Source organism: Dendrobates tinctorius, unplaced genomic scaffold, assembly GCF_039654945.1.
Source record: "Dendrobates tinctorius isolate UK_male_01 unplaced genomic scaffold, ASM3965494v1 ptg000119l, whole genome shotgun sequence".
NCBI lineage: Eukaryota > Metazoa > Chordata > Amphibia > Anura > Dendrobatidae > Dendrobates > Dendrobates tinctorius.
This window is the reverse complement of record NW_027361787.1, coordinates 1,551,983-1,573,475: the sequence shown is the minus strand read 5'-3', so window position 1 is coordinate 1,573,475 and position 21,493 is coordinate 1,551,983. Positions and strand designations below refer to the sequence as shown.

The following is a 21,493-nucleotide window of genomic DNA, read 5'->3' as shown; positions in this document are numbered from 1 at the left end:
CCTATAACATCCCAAATCTACGATAGAACGTGGAAAAAGTTCCTAGACTTCCTGGGGAACCCTTGGGGGATGTAGCGCCAGTGGGACCTATCCTAGAGTTCTTACAGTCGGGGCTATAACTGGGGTTAGCCACTAACACACCCAAAGTTCAAGTCTCAGCTTTGGGGGCCCTATATAACTGCAACTTAGCAGCCAATAGGTGGGTGTCTCGATTCATAAAGTCCTGTGGCAGGTCAAGGCCGGTCATTATCCCAAAGATACCACCCTGGGACCTCAACCTAGTCTTAGAGGCCTTAACCAAAGACCCCTTTGAACCACTACTAGAACTGTCACCAAAGCTACTTACACTTAAAACTGTCTTACTGGTAGCCTTAACATCAGCCCGAAGAGTCAGCGACCTTCAAGCTCTGTCTATATGTCCTCCATATACACAGATCTTGGAGGACCGAGTGGTTCTAAGACCAGACCCCGCCTATCTCCCCAAGGTAGTCCAAAAGTTTCATAGGACTCAGGAGATCTCCTTGCCAGCGTTCTGTAACAATCCTAGAAACCCTGGGGAGCAAAAGTTCCATACATTAGATGTAAGAAGAGCCATATTACAATATATGTCAGTAACTAGTCAGTGGAGGAAAGATCAGTCCCTTTCTGTAGCCTTTCAGGGTAGTAGAAAAGGGCACGGGGTAGCTAAGAGTACCATTGCCAGATGGATCAGGGAGGCCATTATGTTATCCTACTCCGCAAGTGGCGCTCCGGTTCCAGAAGGCATCAAGGCTCACTCCACCAGAGCCGTGGCTACCTCCTGGGCAGAGAAGGCTGAGGTATCAATTGAACAAATTTGTAAAGCCGCTACTTGGTCCTCACCTTCCACCTTTTTTAAGCACTACTGACTTGATCTGACTTCCTCTACTGACCTAACCTTTGGTAGAAGGGTGCTGCAAGCGGTGGTCCCTCCCTAAGGTGTCTTATTCTACAAAAGTCTCATGTGTGCCGTCATGGGAGACGGGAAAACACCAAGGTTACTTACCGGTAGCCGGTTTTTCCGGAGCCCATGACGGCACCTGTATATTCCCCCCTTTTCACTCCTTTGGTGTGCACTATAGTTTGGGTGTTTTTTTAGTTAGATATAATGTGGTGATAGTTTTACCATGTGTACTAACCCGGGGGGCCTCTCATGCTCTGTAAACCAACTGAAGCGAGGGAGAGGTACCGCCCTTTTATCTTCAGTAGGGTTCCTGTCCTGACTGGGCGGATCCCCTCTCTCATGTGTGCCGTCATGGGCTCCGGAAAAAACGGCTACCGGTAAGTAACCTTGGTGTTTCTTTCACAAAAATTTTCATTTAGACCTAATTTTTTTTACTTTCGCTAGGGTAACAGGAGAAAATGGACTATACATTTTGTTTTGCAATTTCTCCTGAGCATGCCGATACCCCATATGTGGGGATAACTACTGTTAGGGTGCATGGCAGGGCTCGGAAGGGAAGGCGCGCCATTTGATTTTTTGAATGTAAAATATGCTGTAATAATTAGCAGATGCAATGTTGCGTTTGGAGAGCCCCTGATGTGCCTAAACAGTGGAAACCCCCAATAAGTGACCACATTTTGGAGACTAGACCCCCAACTTATCTAGATGTGTAGTGGGCTTTTTGAACCCCCAAGTGCTTCACAGAAGTTAATTACGTAGAAACGTGAAAACAAAAAATCATATTTTTTCCCAAAAAAAAAAAAAAGATCTTTTCGCCCTCCATTTTTTTTTTCCAAAGGGTAACAGGAGAAATTGGACTCCAAAAGTTGTTGTGCAATTTGTCCTGAGTATTCTGACACCCCATATGTGGGGGTAAACCACTGTTTATGCGCATGGCAGAGCTCGGAAGAGAAGGAGCGCTATATTGAAGTGCAGATTTTGCTGGAATGCTGGAATTGTTTGTGGGTGACATGTTACATTGTCAGAGCCCCTGAGGTGCCAGAACAGCATAAGCCCCCAAAAGTGACTGCATTTTACCAAATACTTCCCTGAACGAACTCTAGTGTAGTGAGCATACTGACACCACTGCTGTTCCATAGAAAATTATACCATTGGGCAGTGAAGAAAAAACAATTATATTTTTACCACTAAAATGTTTTATCTCCAGATTTTACATTGGAAAATAGGTAGATAGGTAAATGGTCACTACACCCATAGATGAATTCGCAGAGGAGTGTCATTTCCAAAATTGGGGTCACTTCAGGAGGGATTCTGCCGTTATGGCACTTTGGAGAGCTGCTAAGTGCCAGAACAACAGAATCCTCCCTCAAGTGACCCCATTTTCGTAATGACACCACTCTGTGAATTCGTCTATGGATATAGTGACCATTTTCACTACATGGATGATTTCCAGAAACTCGTAGTGGAAGTTTCAAGCAAAAATTGCAAAAATGTCATTGTAGTGCCCAATATATTGTGCCCAGCTTGTGTCTCTGGAGACCTCCCCCCACCTACCCCCGGAAATTGTTAAGTCAGCTCTACTCACATGTGTCTGTCACTAAACAATCCAAATGCTTGATTGTCAAAACAGTTCAAAAACGTGGTTCTGTGTGGAAGATTGTAAAGCCGTCATGGAGGCATAAGGCTGGCAGTGATGGGCATTGTGGGTAATAATAGCGGGTATCATGCCTCATTCCTCTCTAGGAACATACACGACATCTTCTCTGGGGGTTCTTTCTTGTTTCAGTTACTGGGATGAGTGCAATAAAATGTCGCTCAGTGAGTCTTCTGACATCTTCAGATTCTAAAGGATTGGCGGGGACAAAATTTTCAAAGAAGATTTTCAGTGACCTTTTCCTGATAATCAAGGAAAGTATCTGCATTTCCTGCTTTTTTGTATAAGACAAAAGAATTATACTTGGCCACCTGAAACAACTAAATTACTAACTTTTTATACCAGATATATGATTTTCTTGATAACTGGTGTTACAGAACAACTCAGCACCCAGAATATGTTGTGCAGTTATATGTATATATAATAGGTTCCATGTGAGATGCATGTCCCTAATGTATCAGCAGTGTCCGCCCTCCCCCCACCTTTGTAATTTACACAGTAAATATCCGCAGGCTCCGGCCACCTGCGGATTTTGTAATGCATGTCTGGCCTGACGCTTGTCTATTGGCCGGCCCTCTGTATCTGTGTGATATATTCTGTGTCCTGTGAGTAAAGTGTTGTCAGACTGGAAATATATGGAGAAGCAGTGATCTTTTATATGCGCCCATGCACTCAGAGGAATTCCAGCCAGCGCCATTCATTCAGACTCCAGCCAACGCAGAGCGGACCTCTGAAAACACGGGGTGGTACTGAAAGAGGTACTCCAGCTTGGTAGACCCCGTTACACCTGGTATGGCTGTAGAACCTGATCTGCAAGGTCCACACCCCCATATATTTGTTGTAGTCAATGACAGACACAGGTTTTGGAGTAGTGGATCCCTGTTGGTCTGCAGTGGCCCTTGTGGCATCTGTGTGGATCGAGCGCAGGATAAAAATATCTTTTTTATCCTTATACTTAAGGACAAGCAGCTCTCCATTACGTAAAGTCCCTGACTGCCCCTTTCGGAACTTTTTGTTGGCCAATGATTGTGGAAACCCCTGACGGTTTTTGCAAATGGTCCCACAAGCCCCTATGTTATGTTCAACCAGACTTTTAAATAGAGGTATGCTGGTGTAGTAGTTGTCAACATACAGATTGTAGCCTTTTTGTAAAAATGGAGTTATTAGCTCCCAAATGATTTTTCTAGATGTTCCCAGATAAGTAGGGCCTCCTGGTGGGTTTAGTTGGCTCTCTTTCCCCTCATAAATGTGAAAAGCTGATGTGTATCCAGTTGAACTCTCGCACATTTTATAGAGCTTTATTCTGAACCTTGCCCTCTTAGAAGGAATAAATTGCTTGAGGTGCAGTCTTCCTTAGAATTTTACAAGGGACTCATCAATGGAAATGTTTTCTGTTGGGGTGTAGAGCTTTAAGAACAAGAACTTTTCTGTCATGTCTGTGATGATGGGTCTGATTTTGAATAGTCTGTCATGTTCTGGGGCATCTCTGGGCAGGCATTGACTATTGTCATTAAAATGCCAAAATCTCATGAGCATTTCATAACGGGTCCTAGGAAGAACAGCAGAAAACATAGGGGTGGCTTGAACAGGGCGATAGGACCGAATGCTTGCTTTCCCCATAGGGAATGTAAGTTCTAAAAAATTTTTCATTTCTAGGATATTAGTTGGTTCCATAAATTTGACCTAGCATAATAAGATCGTGGATTCTGGCTGATGAATTGCTTATTTCTGAGTCATCACTGTCGCTGCTACTAAAGCCCTCGAAATCCACATCACCATCTGACACTGCACTTTCTTCGCTGTCAGAACATAAAAGTGCATAAGCCTCCTCTGCACTATAATACTGACGGGCCATTTTATTCCTTTTTATTTTTTTTTCCGGAAAAAGAAAACTGTGTAGTGACTGACTGACGTGACCAAATTATTGGGGAGACAATTGAGAAAAGCCTAATTCTTTAGCCTAACCCTAACTTTAGAATAAACCCTAACTTTAGCTTAACAGTAACCCTAACTTCAGCCTAACAGTAACCATAACCCTAACTTTAGCCTAACAGTTACCCTAACAGCAACCCTAACTTTAGCCTAACAGTAACCCTAACCCTAACAGCAACCCTAACTTTAGCCTAACAGTAACCCTAACCCTAACAGTAACCCTAACTTTAGCCTAACAGTAACCCTAACAGCAACCCTAACTTTAGCCTAACAGTAACCCTAACTTTAGCCCCTACATTAACCCTAACAGTAACCCTAACTTTAACCCCAACCCTAACCCTAATAGTAACCCTTACTTTAGCCTAACAGTAACTCTAACTTTAGCCTAGCAGTAAACTCTAACTTTAGCCCCTACACTGACCCTAACTATAGCACTAACCCTAACCAGCCTTACCTGTCAGCAGCACTTGTAACACTGTTTCTCCTCTAATCTCTCTCTGACAGGAGATCTGAGGAGAAACAGCGGTTTTATGAGGCAGATCACCCGGGAAAGTTCACTGCTACAACAAACTTTCCTAGTGACTTGTCTCATTGGCTGGTGTGACGCTGACGTCATCAGGTCCTGAAGCAATCAGGTCTCAATAGGTCGGGGGTCACAGGAAGCATTGTGCCGCGGAATCCCCTCGTTACAAGGTACGTTGGGGTCCTGATGAGCACAAAACCACTGACCATAGACAAACGTCGGCATTGCACAAAGCCCTGCTAGCGCCGACGTTTATCTACCGTTGGCAGTCATGAAGCGGTTAAGTTAAGGGTACCATAATTTCTGTCCAGGCCTATTTCATGAGGTTTATATTTTTTTAATTCTGTGGAAGCCTGGTTGGAAAGCAATGTCTGACTTTCGTTTCTTCATTTTCATAGATTTTTTATTTATTATTACATTCATCAGATTCAAGTTATTTCTGTGACCATTGTGGGTTTTTCTGTCATTAAACGAGGGGTAACAACAATTTAGACCACATGTGTAGGAGGAGTGAATATTTTGACTCCACATTCACTTTCCAGAAATTAACACGCAGTGGATGTTGGAGAGTGAAAATTACACATCTGCCATTTTATTACCCAGCACATAGTGCCCAGATTGTGCTCCAGGAGACACCGCAAATTAAGTGGGTTCTTCTCTCTATAATATTGCTAAATACAGGGATCCTAAATGTTGATTGCGCACACTGCAAGACTCCGAAGTGAGAGCGGATTTTGCTGGATTGGTTTATAGAAACCTTGTTGCTTTTCAGCAGCCTTTGAGCCACTAATAGTGTGGGAACCTCTGTTTTTCCATTGACAGATGATGGACCTGAGTGGGGACTTGTTTTTTGTGAGATGAGAATTGGTATTCTTTTCGCCTACATAACATTGATTGGTTTCTTTTTTATTCGATATTTGGGAGGCAGAATGAACAAACAGTTGAACACCGCACACTACTGGCTCATCCAACAAGGTTTTCTATTAGACTGTGAACTGTCATTGTCTTGGTAAATGATTAAAGTTTTTACATAGCTTGCCATTTTTATGGACAGTTTAAGTAGAAGTGTTCAAAAATATAAAACTCAAGGATATTTTAATACAAAATAATAATTGTTTTTTATCTTAGCAGATGACTGTATCAGGAGATCAGAGGGACAGCTGACATCTTCAATTGTTAAATCTGATGATCTTGAAATCCTACAAGATACAACTGAAGTGAATGCCATTACTCCAGATATATCATCGTCCATTCACAGCAAAGATCTGTCATCTGATCCTATGAAACAGGTCCCATCTTCTGATTCATTACTGACTACTAAGGAAAATCAAACTCACAAAAGAGGCATTAAAATACAAACTGCTCCTAAAGCAATGGAGGAATTTTCCTGTTCAGAATGTGGGAAATGTTTTTACCATAAAGGGAATCTTACGCTACACCAAAGAACCCACACAGGGGAGAAGCCTTTTTCATGTTCAGAATGTGGGAAATGTTTTAACCGTAAAGGGAATCTTGAGCAACACCAAAGAACCCACACAGGGGAGAAGCCTTTTTCATGTTCAGAATGTGAGAAATGTTTTAACCATAAAGGGACTCTTGAGCAACATCAAATAACCCACATAGGGAAGAAGGCTTTTTCATGTTCAGAATGTGAGAAATGTTTTAACCAGAAATTATATTTGGTTAATCACCAGAGAACTCACACAGGGGAGAAGCCTTTTTCATGTTCAGAATGTTGGAAATGTTTTAACCAGAAAGCGCTTCTTGTTAGACATCAGAGAACTCACACAGGGGAGAAGCCTTTTTCATGTTCAGAATGTGGGAAATGTTTTAACCGTAAAGGGACTCTTAAGCAACACCAAATAACCCACACAGGGAAGAAACCTTTTTCATGTTCAGAATGTGGGAAATGTTTTAACCATAAATCAAATTTGGTTAATCACCAGAGAACTCACACAGGGGAGAAGCCTTTTTCCTGTTCAGAATGTGGGAAATGTTTTAACCAGAAAGCGCCTCTTGTTAGACATCAGAGAACTCACACAGGGGAGAAGCCTTTTTCCTGTTCAGAATGTGGGAAATGTTTTAACCAGAAAGCGCTTCTTGTTAGACATCAGAGCAGTCACACAGAGGAGAAGCCTTTTTTATTTTCTTAATGTGGGAAATATTTTACTTGGATATCAAGTGTTAATAAATATCAGAGATGTCACATAGGGGAGAAGCCTTTTTTTATATTTATAATGTTCGAATAGTTTAAACCAAAATTGAATCTTCTTAAATGGGTTGTCTCTTGTCATTCCTCATGTTTGCTGACAAAAGGATAAAACTAAACTTTATTAATTCCAAATGTAAAACTATACCCATAATTCACCCCCTGAAGGTAAGACAGTAGGTGACTAATAAATAAATCATGTGCCCCACAGTTCAGTATATAGGGTGAGGTGACGTATAAACACTCGCTCTCCAAGCCTCTCATTTCTACGGGTTTCACCGTCCTCACCAAAGGCGACTCATCAGGAGACTCTTTAATATTGACCTATATTCAAGCGAGAATCTGGCCAAAAAAAACTAAAATCATGTTATCCGAAGCAGTCAGAAAACTAGCCACATATTGGCAGATCCCAGACCTCAAACTATATACTTCATAAGTATATAAGCCCCTCCAGTGTCAGGAATAGATAGTATGTGACAATACAGTATAATTCTTGTGTTTTCTCCTATAGGGACTGCCCTAGTTTGGTAATGTAACTGCTGATAATTAGTAGTGCAGACAAATTGTCCTAGACTAAACTCAGTCTTCAGACGGCCCAATATGTACCACTCAGGGAAAACTTACCTGCTCCAAAGATCATTAGCAGCTTCTAACTAATGGCCATGCTGCTGTCTGTCAGGGAATGAGTGCAATATCGTTGTAAAGACTAGGGATATGTGCAATCATAATGTCTGGGAGATCTGTGCCATTATTTAGTATGAATATGGAAATTATCTCTGAAAGGTAAGTGTTCCCTGAGTGGTATATACGGTATTGTCACATACTATCTATTCCTGACACTGGAGGGGCTTATAAACTTATACAGTATATAGTTTGAGGTCTGGGATCGGCCAATATGTGGCTAGTTTTCTGATTGTTTCGGTTAACATGATACATGATTTTAGGGTTTTCTTCGTCTAGTCCCACTTAAATATTGATCAATAATAAATAGTCTTCTGATGAATGAATGAATCCAATGAATATTCATTTCTCTTAAGCAGTGGCACACGTGACCACCGGTAGCAGCAGGAAGCCAGTGGCTGACACTGCGCGCTACTGAAGAGGAATGAATGCTCACTGCTCTCTGTGCGCACAGTCCCAGCGAGTACTCCGGCAGCTGTGCTCTGCTTGTGAGCAATGCATGTCGTCCCTGCCATGTGCTGCTTACAAGCATAAAGCAGTTGCTGGCACCGGAGCAGACGCTGCGAGGGAGCGCCTGTAGGTAAGTGTAATATTTTGTGTTTTTTTTTTTTTTAATGTTTTCTGATGGGGCCATGCATACCAGGATGGGGGTGGTGGCCAATTATAAGGATTGCGCCATGCATATCAGGACTGAGATGGGGGTCAATCATACCAGAATAGGGATGGGGCCCTGCATACCAGGATAAGATGGGGGCCCTGTATACCAGGTAGGGATGGGGCCATGCATACTAGTATAGGGATGAGAGTGATAATTCCTGCCAGGATAGGGATGAAGGGCCATGCATACCAGGATAAGGATCAAGGGCCATGCATACCAGGATAGGGTTGATGGGCCATGCATACCAGGGTAGGGATGAGGAGCCATGCATACCAGGATAGGGATGAGGGGGCCATGCATACCAGGATAGAGATTAGGGGGTCACGCATACCAGGGTAGGGATGAGGGAGCCATGCATAACGGGTAGGGATGAGGGGGCATGCATTCCAGGGTAGGGATAAGGGATCCATGAATACCAGGATAGGGATGAGGGGGCCATGCATACCAGGATAGGGATGAGGGATCCATGCATACCAGGGTAGGGATGAGGGATCCATGCATGCCAGGATAAGGATGAGAGAGCCATGCATACCAGGGTAGGTGTTGTGATTGGGTCACCGAGGAGGAAAGCAAGACCAAGCCACAGAAAACCAGAGAGGTTGGTAACTAAGCGGATTGCAGACCCCCCTGATCCTATCCACACAACTAGCAGTAGCCGTGGAGCGTACCTACGATGATACTAGACGCCTTGACACAGCCGGAGAACTAAATAAGCCTAAAGCAAGAAAGGGGAAATCTAAACTGTCCCAGAGCAGACCCCAAAGGAATAGATAGCCCCCAAACATATATTGTCGGTGAGACAAGATGAAAACACAAACGCAGGTAGGAAAATAGACTGAGCAAACGATGGGGCCCACACTAACTAGACAGGACAGGAAAGGACTCTGTCTGCAATCATGCAAAAAACCCTGCAAAAAATGCCCAACACGTCTGATAGAAAAATACTGAAGTCACTAGACTTCGCCCACTATATCAGCACTCTGGTATATTCTGAAAGCAGAGCAAAAAGAGGACAATCTAATAAGGGACAAAAACAAACTGGCACAAACAGTAACATAAGGATGGAAATTCAGCACAGCCCCCACCGGGGCTGGCTGACCACACAAACCTAAAATAGACAAAACCAAATCAAATGTGAACAATAGCAAAAGAGCACTTAGCTGAGCATGCAGGGACTGAGCTGGAAACTAAGACCTCAGGAGGCAGGAAAAAGTCACCAGCAGGGATAGAGGGAGTCAGCTGTCTTAAATCCAGTCAGAAATTACAGATATCCAGTCATCCTCCTCATCATCAGGTGGCAGGCCACTGTTAATTAGTACAGCTCCATTACTTCCAGTAGCCACCAGAGGGAGCCCGGAAAGAGAACCAGCTCCACTACCTTCACTAGTAATCAGAGGTAGGCCAGAAAGTGAATTCACAACAGGGAGGGATGAGGGATTCATGCATACCAGGGTAGGGATGAGGGGGCCATGCATACAAGGGTAGGGATGAGGGGGCCATGCATACCAGGGTAGGGATGAGGGGGCCATGCATACCAGGGTAGTGATGAGGGGGCCATGCATACCAGGGTAGGGATGAGGGGGCCATGCATACCAGGATAGGGGATATTAAGTACAGAATTGACTACATTTTTTGCTTCAATTTTTTTTCCTAATTTCTTGCTCTAAAGCCTAGGTGTGTCTTATAGTCCAAAAAATACGGTATATATATATATATATATATATATTTGTTTTTCTCAGTGAACTCATTCCTCATGTTTGGCCTCATTAAAATAAAAACACTCATACTCCGCTGGCGTGCCAGCTCCACTTCAGTGGTGTTGAGACTCACTGTCCTGGGGCTTATGTGAGGTTCTCACATCACACGAGCCCTGCACCCAATCACCGGCAGCTTCACTGTTCCTGCCTTCGGACGTATTGGACATCAACATGAAGCCAGGGCTGCGGCTGCTCTCTGGCGGCCTCATGATGCTTGATTTGTCCAAAGGTGGGGACAGTGACGTCAGCGCTGATTGGGCACAGGGCTCACATGATGTAAAAACCTCAAAAGAGACAGAAGAACACAAGTGCCGACACCACTGAAACGGAGCCAGCATGGGAGGTTTGTGTAAGTGTTTTTATTTTAACAAGACCAAACATGAGGAATGAGAAGGGGTTGTCCAACTAGTTGTCAACCTTTTTATCAAAAATCCCACACAGGGAAAAGTCATTATTATACAGAGAGTGCGAGAAATGAATTACAGGAAAATCGTATGTTGTTGACAATGAAAAATAACTCAGATGAGGAGAACCTATATATATTATTCACAGATTGTACAAAAGCATGATGCACGCGGCGTGTGTTCAAGGATGGAATATTATATGGGAGTTTTATAGGATAAATTCAAGGTGAGAATATTATATGGGAGTTTTATAGAATAAATTCAAGGATGGAATATTATATGGGAGTTTTATAGGATAAATTCAAGGTGAGAATATTATATGGGAGTTTTATAGGATAAATTCAAGGTGAGAATATTATATGGGAGTTTTATAGGATAAATTCAAGGTGAGAATATTATATGGGAGTTTTATAGGATAAATTCAAGGTGAGAATATTATATGGGAGTTTTATAGGATAAATTCAAGGATGGAATATTATATGGGAGTTTTATAGGATAAATTCAAGGTGAGAATATTATATGGGAGTTTTATAGAATAAATTCAAGGTGAGAATATTATATGGGAGTTTTATAGGATAAATTCAAGGTGAGAATATTATATGGGAGTTTTATAGGATAAATTCAAGGATGGAATATTATATGGGAGTTTTATAGGATAAATTCAAGGTGAGAATATTATATGGGAGTTTTATAGAATAAATTCAAGGTGAGAATATTATATGGGAGTTTTATAGGATAAATTCAAGGTGAGAATATTATATGGGAGTTTTATAGGATAAATTCAAGGTGAGAATATTATATGGGAGTTTTATGGGATAAATTCAAGGTGAGAATATTATATGGGAGTTTTATAGGATAAATTCAAGGTGAGAATATTATATGGGAGTTTTATAGGATAAATTCTAGGTGAGAATATTATATGGGAGTTTTATAGGATAAATTCAAGGTGAGAATATTATATGGGAGTTTTATAGGATAAATTCAAGGTGAGAATATTATATGGGAGTTTTATAGGATAAATTCAAGGAGAGAATATTATATGGGAGTTTTATAGGATAAATTCAAGGTGAGAATATTATATGGGAGTTTTATAGAATAAATTCAAGGTGAGAATATTATATGGGAGATTTATAGAATAAATTCAAGAAGAGAATATTATATGGGAGATTTATAGGATAAATTCAAGGTGAGAATATTATATGGGAGTTTTATAGGATAAAGTCAAGGTGAGAATATTATATGGGAGATTTATAGAATAAATTCAAGGTTAGAATATTATATGGGTGTAAGGACTGGGACTGTGTACCTGTTGTGTCTGCTCTTGCCCTTAGTTCAGTTGGATACTGCCCTCAACCAAAATGGAGTTGCTGGCTTCACCGGGGCCATCTTGTTTCCTGTCTGATACTCCTTGTTTTCCTGTCTACTGTATATATAAGGGAACTCTGCACACTATGCCTTGCTTGAGTATCTTGTACCTTACTTGCTGCCAAGCTGGAAGGACCTGCAACCTGCTTGCTTCTTCTAGTCTTCAGGATACCCCACCTGCTTTGATCTACGTACCATGAAAGGACTCTGTTGCTTTCCTCCGGCTCTGCACCCACCCCGGCTACGGTCTGCCCTCCATTAGGAGCCTGCATTGCTGGACTCATACTCACACCCTCGGTCTGTACTACTATATCTGCCCACTCTAAAGACTGTCTTATTGCCTGCTTATCTGTAACGTTGCAGTTTGCATCTGTTATCCGGAAGTTCATATCTCTACCAATAGATATTTACATCTTGAACTGTGATATACCGTGTTTGTCTTCATTTCTGACCCACGTCGTTGGGCTTCATAGAACTTTAGTATAAAATTATAACAGAATACACAAGCCTCAAAGATGGAGCTCACTGGGTCAGATACAATGGAGACACGGGTGAAAAAGCTGTGCTCATTTGTCACAGGACTGCATGGAGAGCTTCAGGCGATTAAGACCATGCTGGGGGCATTAGTCCCAAACTAATCACAATGCAAATGTGGCTGATACTTCTATCCAGGCTATAGCCTCTCAAATGTGGAGACTACAGCCGCAGCTGCGGTTCCAGCCCCTGTTCCAGCTCCAGGTCCGGTTTTTCCCAAACTCCCACCATTCAGGTTTGGTAGAGAAAGAGAGAAATTCCGTGGGTTTCTGAACCAGTGTCAATTGTATTTTTCTGCACATACGGCTCAGTTCGCAACCGAACGGGACAAGGTGTTAACCATGATAATGCTGCTGACAAGCAAAGCTTTAGCCTGGGCAAATCCGCTGATTGAAACCAATGATGCATGTTTGAATTCTCTAAATGACTTTATTGCTGCCATGTGTCAGATGTTCGATGATCCCAACCGTAATGTCACGGCAGAAGCTGCATTATTAACACTTCGTCAAGGAAAGCGTCCTGTGGTGGAATATGCTATGGAATTTCGGAGGTGGGTGCTGGACACTACATGGTGTGACTCAGCAAAATATGCAGTGTTCAGGAGGGGTTTGTCTGCTACTATTAGGGTATGTGCACACTTTGCGGTTTCTGCTGCGTTTCCGCAGCGTTTTTGGCTCTGCAGAAATGCAGCAGATTCTGCTGCATTGTACAGTACCTTTATTTCCTGTGGAAATAAAAAAAAGCTGTGCACATGCTGCGTTTTTTTCCGCGCGGTTTTGCTGCGGTTTTCAAAACGCAGCATGTCAATTGTTTGGTGCAGAAACGCTGCAGTTTTACACCTCATCCATTATGAGGTGTAAAACCGCAGATAAACCGCAGATATACCGCAGAAAAACCGCAGCACTTTGTCCTGCGGAATTCCTGCGATTTTTCTCTACAAAATCCGCAGAGACAAAAAACTATATGTGCACATACCCTTAAAGATGAACTGGCTCGGGGTGAATCACCTCCTAATTTAACTGACTTTATAAATCATTGTATCCGGATAGATATTTGTCTCACGGAGCGTCGGCAAGAGAGGTGGGCGGAGGCCAATCATAATAACCCCATATTCCTCCCATCTTCCTCCAGGGAAACCTAAAACAAGCCGTCTTCTCCGGCTTAGTCTGAACCTATGAGTGATGCGGTTCGGAGGAGTAACATCGACGCACGCAAGGAACATCGCTTCAGAGAAAATTTGTGTTTCTGCTGCAGAAGATCGGGTCACTACATCTCGGTCTGTCCCGGAAAAAAATCGCAAGTCCGCAGCTGCGGTAATCGAATGTGACTTTTCCGATCTTCTGTTTGCTCTCAGTCAAATACTTGCAGAGAAATGATGCTGGACGAGACCCCAGATTTCTCTGATTCTTGTTCAGAAGCATCATCACCTGTGGGTGGGGAAGTATTTCCAATAAGTACTGCTACGGCGATCTCAGGCGAGGTCAGAAAGGACACACTTTATACTATTCCCATTGAGATCTGGGTGCAATCTTGTTGGATTACTAGTAAGGCCATGATTGATTCTGGGGCTAGCGGCAATTGCATGGACATTGCATTCGCTAAAAAACATGGTATACACTCGCAGAAGAGACGTTCACCGGTGTTAATGGAAACCATGGATGGGTCCCCGTTGGTGTCCGGACCAATAGACTTTCAAACAACACCTCTGAAGATTCGTATGGGGGAGGGTCATTCTGAAAAAATATCATTTTTGCTAATTTCCTCCCCTCACTTTCCTATAATTCTAGGGTTACCATGGTTACAACAGCAAAATCCAACTATCGATTGGAGGATGAAAGAATTGCAGTTTCCAAGTAAACAGACACCATCTGGAGAATTAACTTCTGAGGTCAGCCATCACAGGTGAGTTAGAATTACTAATTGAATATCAAGATTTTGCGGATGTACGCGATAAAAAGAAAGCAGACAAATTGCCACCACATCGGCCATGCGATTGCCCTGTGGAACTACTTCCCGGTGCTGTGATTCCATTTGGGAATATTTATCCCTTGTCTGGGCCAGAATTGAAAGCTCTCAAAGAGTATATTGACGAAAATTTAGCGAAGGGATTTATACAACCATCTTCCTCCCCAGCAGGTGCTCCAGTCTTCTTTGTCAAAAAGAAGGACGGTTCTCTTCGACCATGTATCGATTACCGTGAACTTAACAAAGTTACGATCAGGAACTCTTATCCGCTTCCGCTAATTCCTGAAATACTCGAGAGGGTGCGACACGCCAAGATCTTCACAAAATTAGATCTCCGTGGTGCTTACAATTTAGTATGTATTCGTCTCGGGAATGAGTGGGAAACAGCCTTTTGGTCATGATATGGACATTATGAGTATCTTGTTATGTCTTTTGGCCTGCGCAATGCACCAGCTACATTCCAACATCTGGCAAAGGATATTTTTAGGGATATACTCAATATTTTTGTTGTGATTTATCTGGATGACATTTTGATTTTTTCCAGCAATATAGAAGAGCACCAGCAGCACGTGGTTCTGGATCGTTTACGGCAAAATCAGTTATACATCAAACTGGAGAAATGTGAGTTTCACAAAACGGAAATGCAATTTTTGGGGTATGTTATTTCTCAGAGTCTCAGCATGGATGCGAGCAAGACGCAAGCCATTTAAGAATGGCCAATTCCCAGGTCTGTGAAGGAGGTTCAACGATTCATTGGATTTGCCAATTTTTACAGGCAGTTCATTAAAACCTTTTCAGACATCATCGCACCCATTACTCAATTGACCCAGAATCATAGAATCGTAGAGTTGGAAGGGACCTCCTGGGCCATCTGGTCCAACCCCCTGCTCAAAGCAGGATTCACTAAATCATCCCAGTCAGGTGTCTGTCCAGCCTCTGTTTGAAGACTTCCATTGAAGGAGAACTCACCACTTCACGTGGCAGCCTGTTCCACTCATTGATCACTCTAACCGTCAAAAAGTTTTTTCTAATATCTAATCTGTGTCTCCTCCCATTCAGTTTCATCCCATTGCTTCTAGTCTTTCCTTGTGCAAATGAGAATAAAGTTGATCCTTCTACAATGTGACAGCCCTTGAGATATTTGTAGACAGCTATTAAGTCTCCTCTCAGTCTTCTCTTTTGCAAACTAAACATTCCCAAATCCTGCAACCTTTCCTCATAAGACAGGGTTTGCAGACCGGTCACCATTCTGGTCGCTCTTTTCTGAACTTGCTCCAGTTTGTTGATGTCTTTTTTAAAATGTGGTGCCTGTTATGAATGAGTCACCGTAGGAGACAAAAGCAGAAATACAAGCTAAGTCCAGAAAACCAGAGAAGTTGGCAACTATCAGATTGCAGACCCCTGAACCTATCAATACAACTAGCAGTAGCCGTGGGGGGTTCCTACGATGCCCTAGACCCCTCGATCACAGCCGGAGAATTACATAGGCCTAAAGAAAGAAAGGGGAAATCTAAACTGCCCCAGAGCAGACCCCAAAGCAATAGGCAGCCCCCAACATATAATGACGGTGACGCAAGTTGAAAATACTAACACAGACAGAAAGATAGACTGAGCAAAGACGGGGCCCAAAACTACCTAGATAGGAAAGGACAGGAAGGCTGCTGTCTGCAATCTGCCAAAACCCTATCAAAGACATAAACCAACAAGCTGATATGAAAAAGGCCCTGAAGCAGCTAGGCTTCAAAACTAAATCAGCACTCAGGTATTTTCAGAAGACAGAGCTAAATGAATTCAGCACACCCCAGCAGGGAATGGCAGAAATCCAGAAAAACAAAGCAAAACAAAGTCAAAGCACCAAAGCAAAAGGCCGAGCAGCAAACTTAGCTTTAGAGGAGCAGGAATTCAGACTGGTCTCCAAGGATCCCACAGAGAAATCAACCGCAGGGCAGAAGGGCGTCGGCAGCCTTATATCCAGTCAGTAACTCCACTCAGCCAGTCATCATCAGCCTCAGGTGTTTGATAATCAGGCTCACTACCTTTCTTTACCAGAAGAGGGAGTTCCTCGGGCCTCAGTAATGAAGGGGAAAATGAACTCACAACAGGTGCCCAAAACTGGACACAATATTCCAGATGAGGTCTGACCAAAGAGGAGTAGAGGGAAATAATGACTTCACGTGATCTAGACTGTATGCTTCTGTTAATACATCCTAGAATTGAATTTGCCTTTTTTGCTGCTGCATCACACTGTTGACTCATATTCAGTCTGTGATCTATTAGTATACCCAAGTCTTTTTCACATGTGCTGTCACTTAGCCCTATTCCTCCCATTCTGTATATGCTTTTTTCATTTTTATTGCCCAGATGTAGAACTTTGCATTTCTCCCTGTTAAAAACCATTTTGTTAGTTGCTGCCCACTTCTCCAGTTTATTTATATCTTTTTGAATCCTCTCTCTCTCTTCTCTAGTATTAGCTATCCCTCCTAGCTTTGTGTCATCAGCAAATTTAATCAGTTTACCCTCAATTCCTTCATCTAAATCGTTGATAAAGATGTTGAACAATACAGGGCCCAGGACAGAGCCCTGTGGTACCCCACTTGAGACATTCTTCCAACTGGATGTGCAGCCATTTACGACCACTCTTTGGGTCCGATCACTAAGCCAGTTATGAATCCACCTAGCAGTTGCCTTGTCCATTCCATACTTAATCATTTTTTCAATAAGGATTGTATGAGAGACTTTGTCAAATGCTTTGCTGAAGTCAAGATATACTATATCTACAGCATTTCCTTGATCCACCCAATCAGTGATTCCGTCATAGAAGGAAATTAAGTTAGTCTGACATGACTTATTAGTAACAAACCCATGTTGACTCTGCTTAATCACTCCATTCTTATCCAGGTACTGACATACATGTTGTTTAATAATTTGTTCAAAGATCTTTCCTGGTATAGAAGTCAGACTCACCGGCCTATAGTTGCCTGGGTCCACCTGCTTCCCCTTTTTGAAGATAGGAACAACATTTGCTCTTCTCCGGTCTTCTGGCACTTCTCCTGTTCTCCAAGAATTTTCAAAGATTATGGAGAGGGGTTCAAAAATTTCTTCTGCTATCTCCTTCAGTACTCTGGGGTGTAATTCATCTGGACCTGGAGACTTGAATTCATTTAGGTTAGCTAAGTGTTTCCTCACTATCTTTCTGTTTATAGATATCCTGGATTCTTCTATTCCCTTAATAGGACAGTGAAGAACAGTTGATGTTACATTTCCTTTCTGAGAGAAAACAGATGCAAAATAGGAAGTTAAAAGTTCAGCCTTCTCAACATCCTGTCTTACCATTTCATCATTTTCATCCTGTAAAAATCCTATAGCATCTTTGACTTTTCTTTTACTTTTGACATATCCCCAAAATCCTTTATTATTGCTTTTGACATCTCTTGCAAGCCTCAATTCATTTTCAGCTTTAGATAATTTGATTTGTGCCCTGCAAGTTCTGCAGACAGCATTATATTCTTCTTTAGATATGCCTCCCTCTTTCCATTTTATAAACATTTTTTTCTTCCTTTTTAGCATGTGCTTAAGTTCTGTGTTCATCCATCCTGGTTTCTTTAAATGCTTCCTATTCTTCCCTCTTTTCGGAATTGTTAACAACTGTGCTTTGAGAATTTCATTTTTCAAGATTTCCCATCCTTCCTGGACATTTTTGTCTTTAAGGATATCCAGCCATTGGATCCCTCCAATTCTCTTTCTGAATCCCTTAAAATCTGCCTTTCTGAAATCTAATCTTGAAGTCTGAGTCTTCAGAGGTCTTCCTCCTCTAGTTATCCAAAATTCTAAAATAGCATGGTCGCTACCTCCTAGGGTCCCAGCCACTTTTACCTCCTCAACCATTTCCTCCCTGTTTATAAGGATTAGATCCAAGGTAGCAGTTCCCCTTGTTTTCTCCCCTACCTTTTGGAAGATAAAGTTGTCAGCAAGAGAGGATAAGAATTTCCTTGACCTGTTAGTTTTGCCTGAGAGAGATTCCCAACAAATGTCTGGATAGTTGAAATCTTCCATGACAACTATGTCATATTTTTTGGAGAACTTGGCCATTTGATGCATAAAGAGTTCATCCATATCTTCAGCTTGCACAGGCGGCCTGTAGTAAATGCCTACAATGGTGTCCTTTCCATTGTTCTGTCCTTGTATTCTTACCCAAACAGTTTCTACAGAACTCCCAGTCTCTGAAGCTTCAATCTCTGTGCAGATATACGCCTTTCTAACATACAATGCGACACCTCCTCCTCGTTTATCAAGTCTGTTTCTTGCAAATAAGTTGTATCCTTCTAGTCTTGTATTCCAATCATGTGTATTGTCCCACCAAGTTTCAGTGATTCCAATGACATCATATTTCTTTTCCTGTGTTAGTAGTTCCAATTCTCCTTGTTTGTTGCCCATGCTTTGTGCATTAGTATAGAAACATTTTAGTTTGTGATTGGTTTCTCTTTCTCCAATATTTTTATTAATTAGATTCTTTTGTCTTTGTTCTTCCTTTCCACTTCTAATAGCAGAGTTCTCAATAGCATTTGTCAGGTGTATGGCTTTTTCTGGTCTTTTGCTTCCCTTCCCATGTTGTTCTAGTTTAAAGCTCTCCTTACAAGTGTAGCAAGGCGACTTCCAAATACCTGCTTTCCAGTCTTCGTAAGGTGCACCCCATCTCTAGCAAGTAGTCCATCGTATAAGTAGTTCACTCCGTGATCCAGAAATCCAAATCGTTGCTGACGGCACCATCGACGTAGCCAGTTGTTCACCTGCAGAATCTTATTCCACCTCCTTGTTCCATGGCCATCCACTGGGAGGATGGAAGAGAAGACCACCTGCGCTCCCAGTTCTTTCACTTTCTTGCCTAAGTCTTCAAAGTCTCTGCAGATGGTTTCCAGGTCATTTCTTGCGGTGTCATTTGTTCCCACATATAGTAGCAGGAATGGGTAGTCATCTGTAGGTCTGAAGAGTCCTGATATCCTGTCAGACACATCTTTAATTTTTGCACCTGGAAGACAGCACGTTTCTCTTGAAGTTATATCCGGTCTGCAGATAGTGGCCTCTGTTCCTCTCAACAGGGAATCCCCCATGACCACCACTCTCCGCTTCGTCTTCACAACATTTTTCTTTCTCCATCCAGGAGGACTCTGAAGGCGTACAAGGTTGCTGTTTGTTGGCAAAGTCTTATCCTGATGTATTTCTTCATTGTTTTCCTGCGTGAGAGCCTGGTACTGGTTCCTGAGCAGTATGGGTGCTGACTGCCTCCTGATCCTCCTGCTTCTCTGGGTCACATGTCTCCATTCCCCTGTTTCTTCAGGTGCACTTCGAATTTCTTCTCTTTCTGTAACATGAAGAGATAATTCTGCTCTGTCCAAGAACTCTTCACCTTCCTTAATGATCTTCAATGTAGCTAACCTCTCTTCGAGATTTTGCAACTTTTCATCCAACAGGGACACAAGCTTGCATTTGTGGCATGTGAAGTTTGGCTTTTCCACTGGTAAGTCTGTGAACATGTAGCAAGAAATGCAGCTCCTGGCCTCTTCCATATTGAGATTTCTTAAAAAGGATGAAAGATGAGCCAAAATTTGCGCGCCGATAGGCGCGTGGTTTTCCGATTTCCTCTTTTCAGCTGCAACGGCCAAAGCCCAGTGATCGTTGAGCTCGCGGAGACTCTTCACTTATCCCAGAAAGCACTGGGAATATGCAAATGATCTCCTCAAGACTCTTCCCCTGGTTTTCCGATTTCCTCTTTTCAGCTGCAACGGCCAAAACCCAGTGATCGTTGAGCTCGCGGAGACTCTTCACTTATCCCAGAAAGCACTGGAAATATGCAAATGATCTCCTCAAGACTCTTCCCCTGGTTTTCCGATTTCCTCTTTTCAGCTGCAACGGCCAAAACCCAGTGATCGTTGAGCTCGCGGAGACTCTTCACTTATCCCAGAAAGCACTGGGAATATGCCAATGATCTCCTCAAGACTCTTCCCCTGGTCCGGATACAAGAGAAGAAGACGCCGTTTGTTTGGTCACCACAGGCACAACTGGCATTCTCTAAATTGAAGGCTAAATTTACTTCGGCCCCTATCCTCGTGTATCCGGACTCAGATTGGGCCTTCATAGTGGAAGTGGATGCCTCAGACTGTGCTATAGGGGACATACTCTAGCAAAGAACAGGTGAGAAAGATCTTCTACACCCCTGTGCTTTTCTCTCCCAAAAGTTGTCACCTGTTGAAAAAAATTACGATGTTGGGAATATAGATTTGTTGGCTATTATAACTGCACTTAAAGAATGAAGGCACCTGCTACAGGGGGCATTTCAACAGACTGTTGTGCTCACAGATCACCGAAATCTTGAATTCATGAGGTCGGCAAGGTGTCTAAAACCCACACAAGCTCGGGGGAATCTATTTCTTAATCAGTTTGATTTCATTATTTCCTATAGACCAGGTTCCCAGGTTCTCACAATGGGAAAGCCGACGCTCTGTCCAGGATTCATTCGGATGATGTAACCTTGGCTTCACCTCCAAGGACCATACTGTGAGAACGAAACTTCACAAGTGTGCTGCACAATCAAGACCTATTAAAGGATATTAAGGAGGCCTACGCCACAGATTCACTGCTGATTCAACCACCTACTCAGGTAAATTTAACCTTGAAGAATGGCCTTTGGTTTCAGAGACAACTTCTATATGTCCCGGAAACAATAAAATTAAGAGTATTAAAACTAATGCATTACTCTAAGATCAACGGTCATAGAGGAATCCAGAAAACTCAGGAGTTTGTGTCTCGTTTCTTTTGGTGACTGACTTTCCGGAAAGACGTTCAACTGTACATGTCATCATGTGCGGTATGTGCCAGATCAAAAGGCCCTCCC

General features: G+C 42.5%; 1 protein-coding gene and 1 long non-coding RNA gene across 2 annotated transcripts in view; both read left to right on the top strand.

Annotated features, from left to right (window-relative positions):
- The window catches only part of LOC141101541 (uncharacterized), an 83,354-nt gene extending 76,042 nt beyond the window's left edge, over window positions 1-7,312 (top strand). The window contains 1 exon segment of the mRNA XM_073590665.1: window positions 6,163-7,312. Coding sequence (XP_073446766.1) covers window positions 6,163-7,184 — 1,022 coding nt within the window. The 3' untranslated portion in view covers window positions 7,185-7,312.
- Window positions 7,313-13,398: 6,086 nt separating this feature from the next.
- On the top strand, window positions 13,399-15,262 carry LOC141101521 (uncharacterized). Its single transcript, XR_012234992.1, has 3 exons — window positions 13,399-13,952; window positions 14,427-14,541; window positions 15,149-15,262. It is a non-coding gene; the product is annotated as an uncharacterized lncRNA (long non-coding RNA).
- Window positions 15,263-21,493: the final 6,231 nt, after the last annotated feature.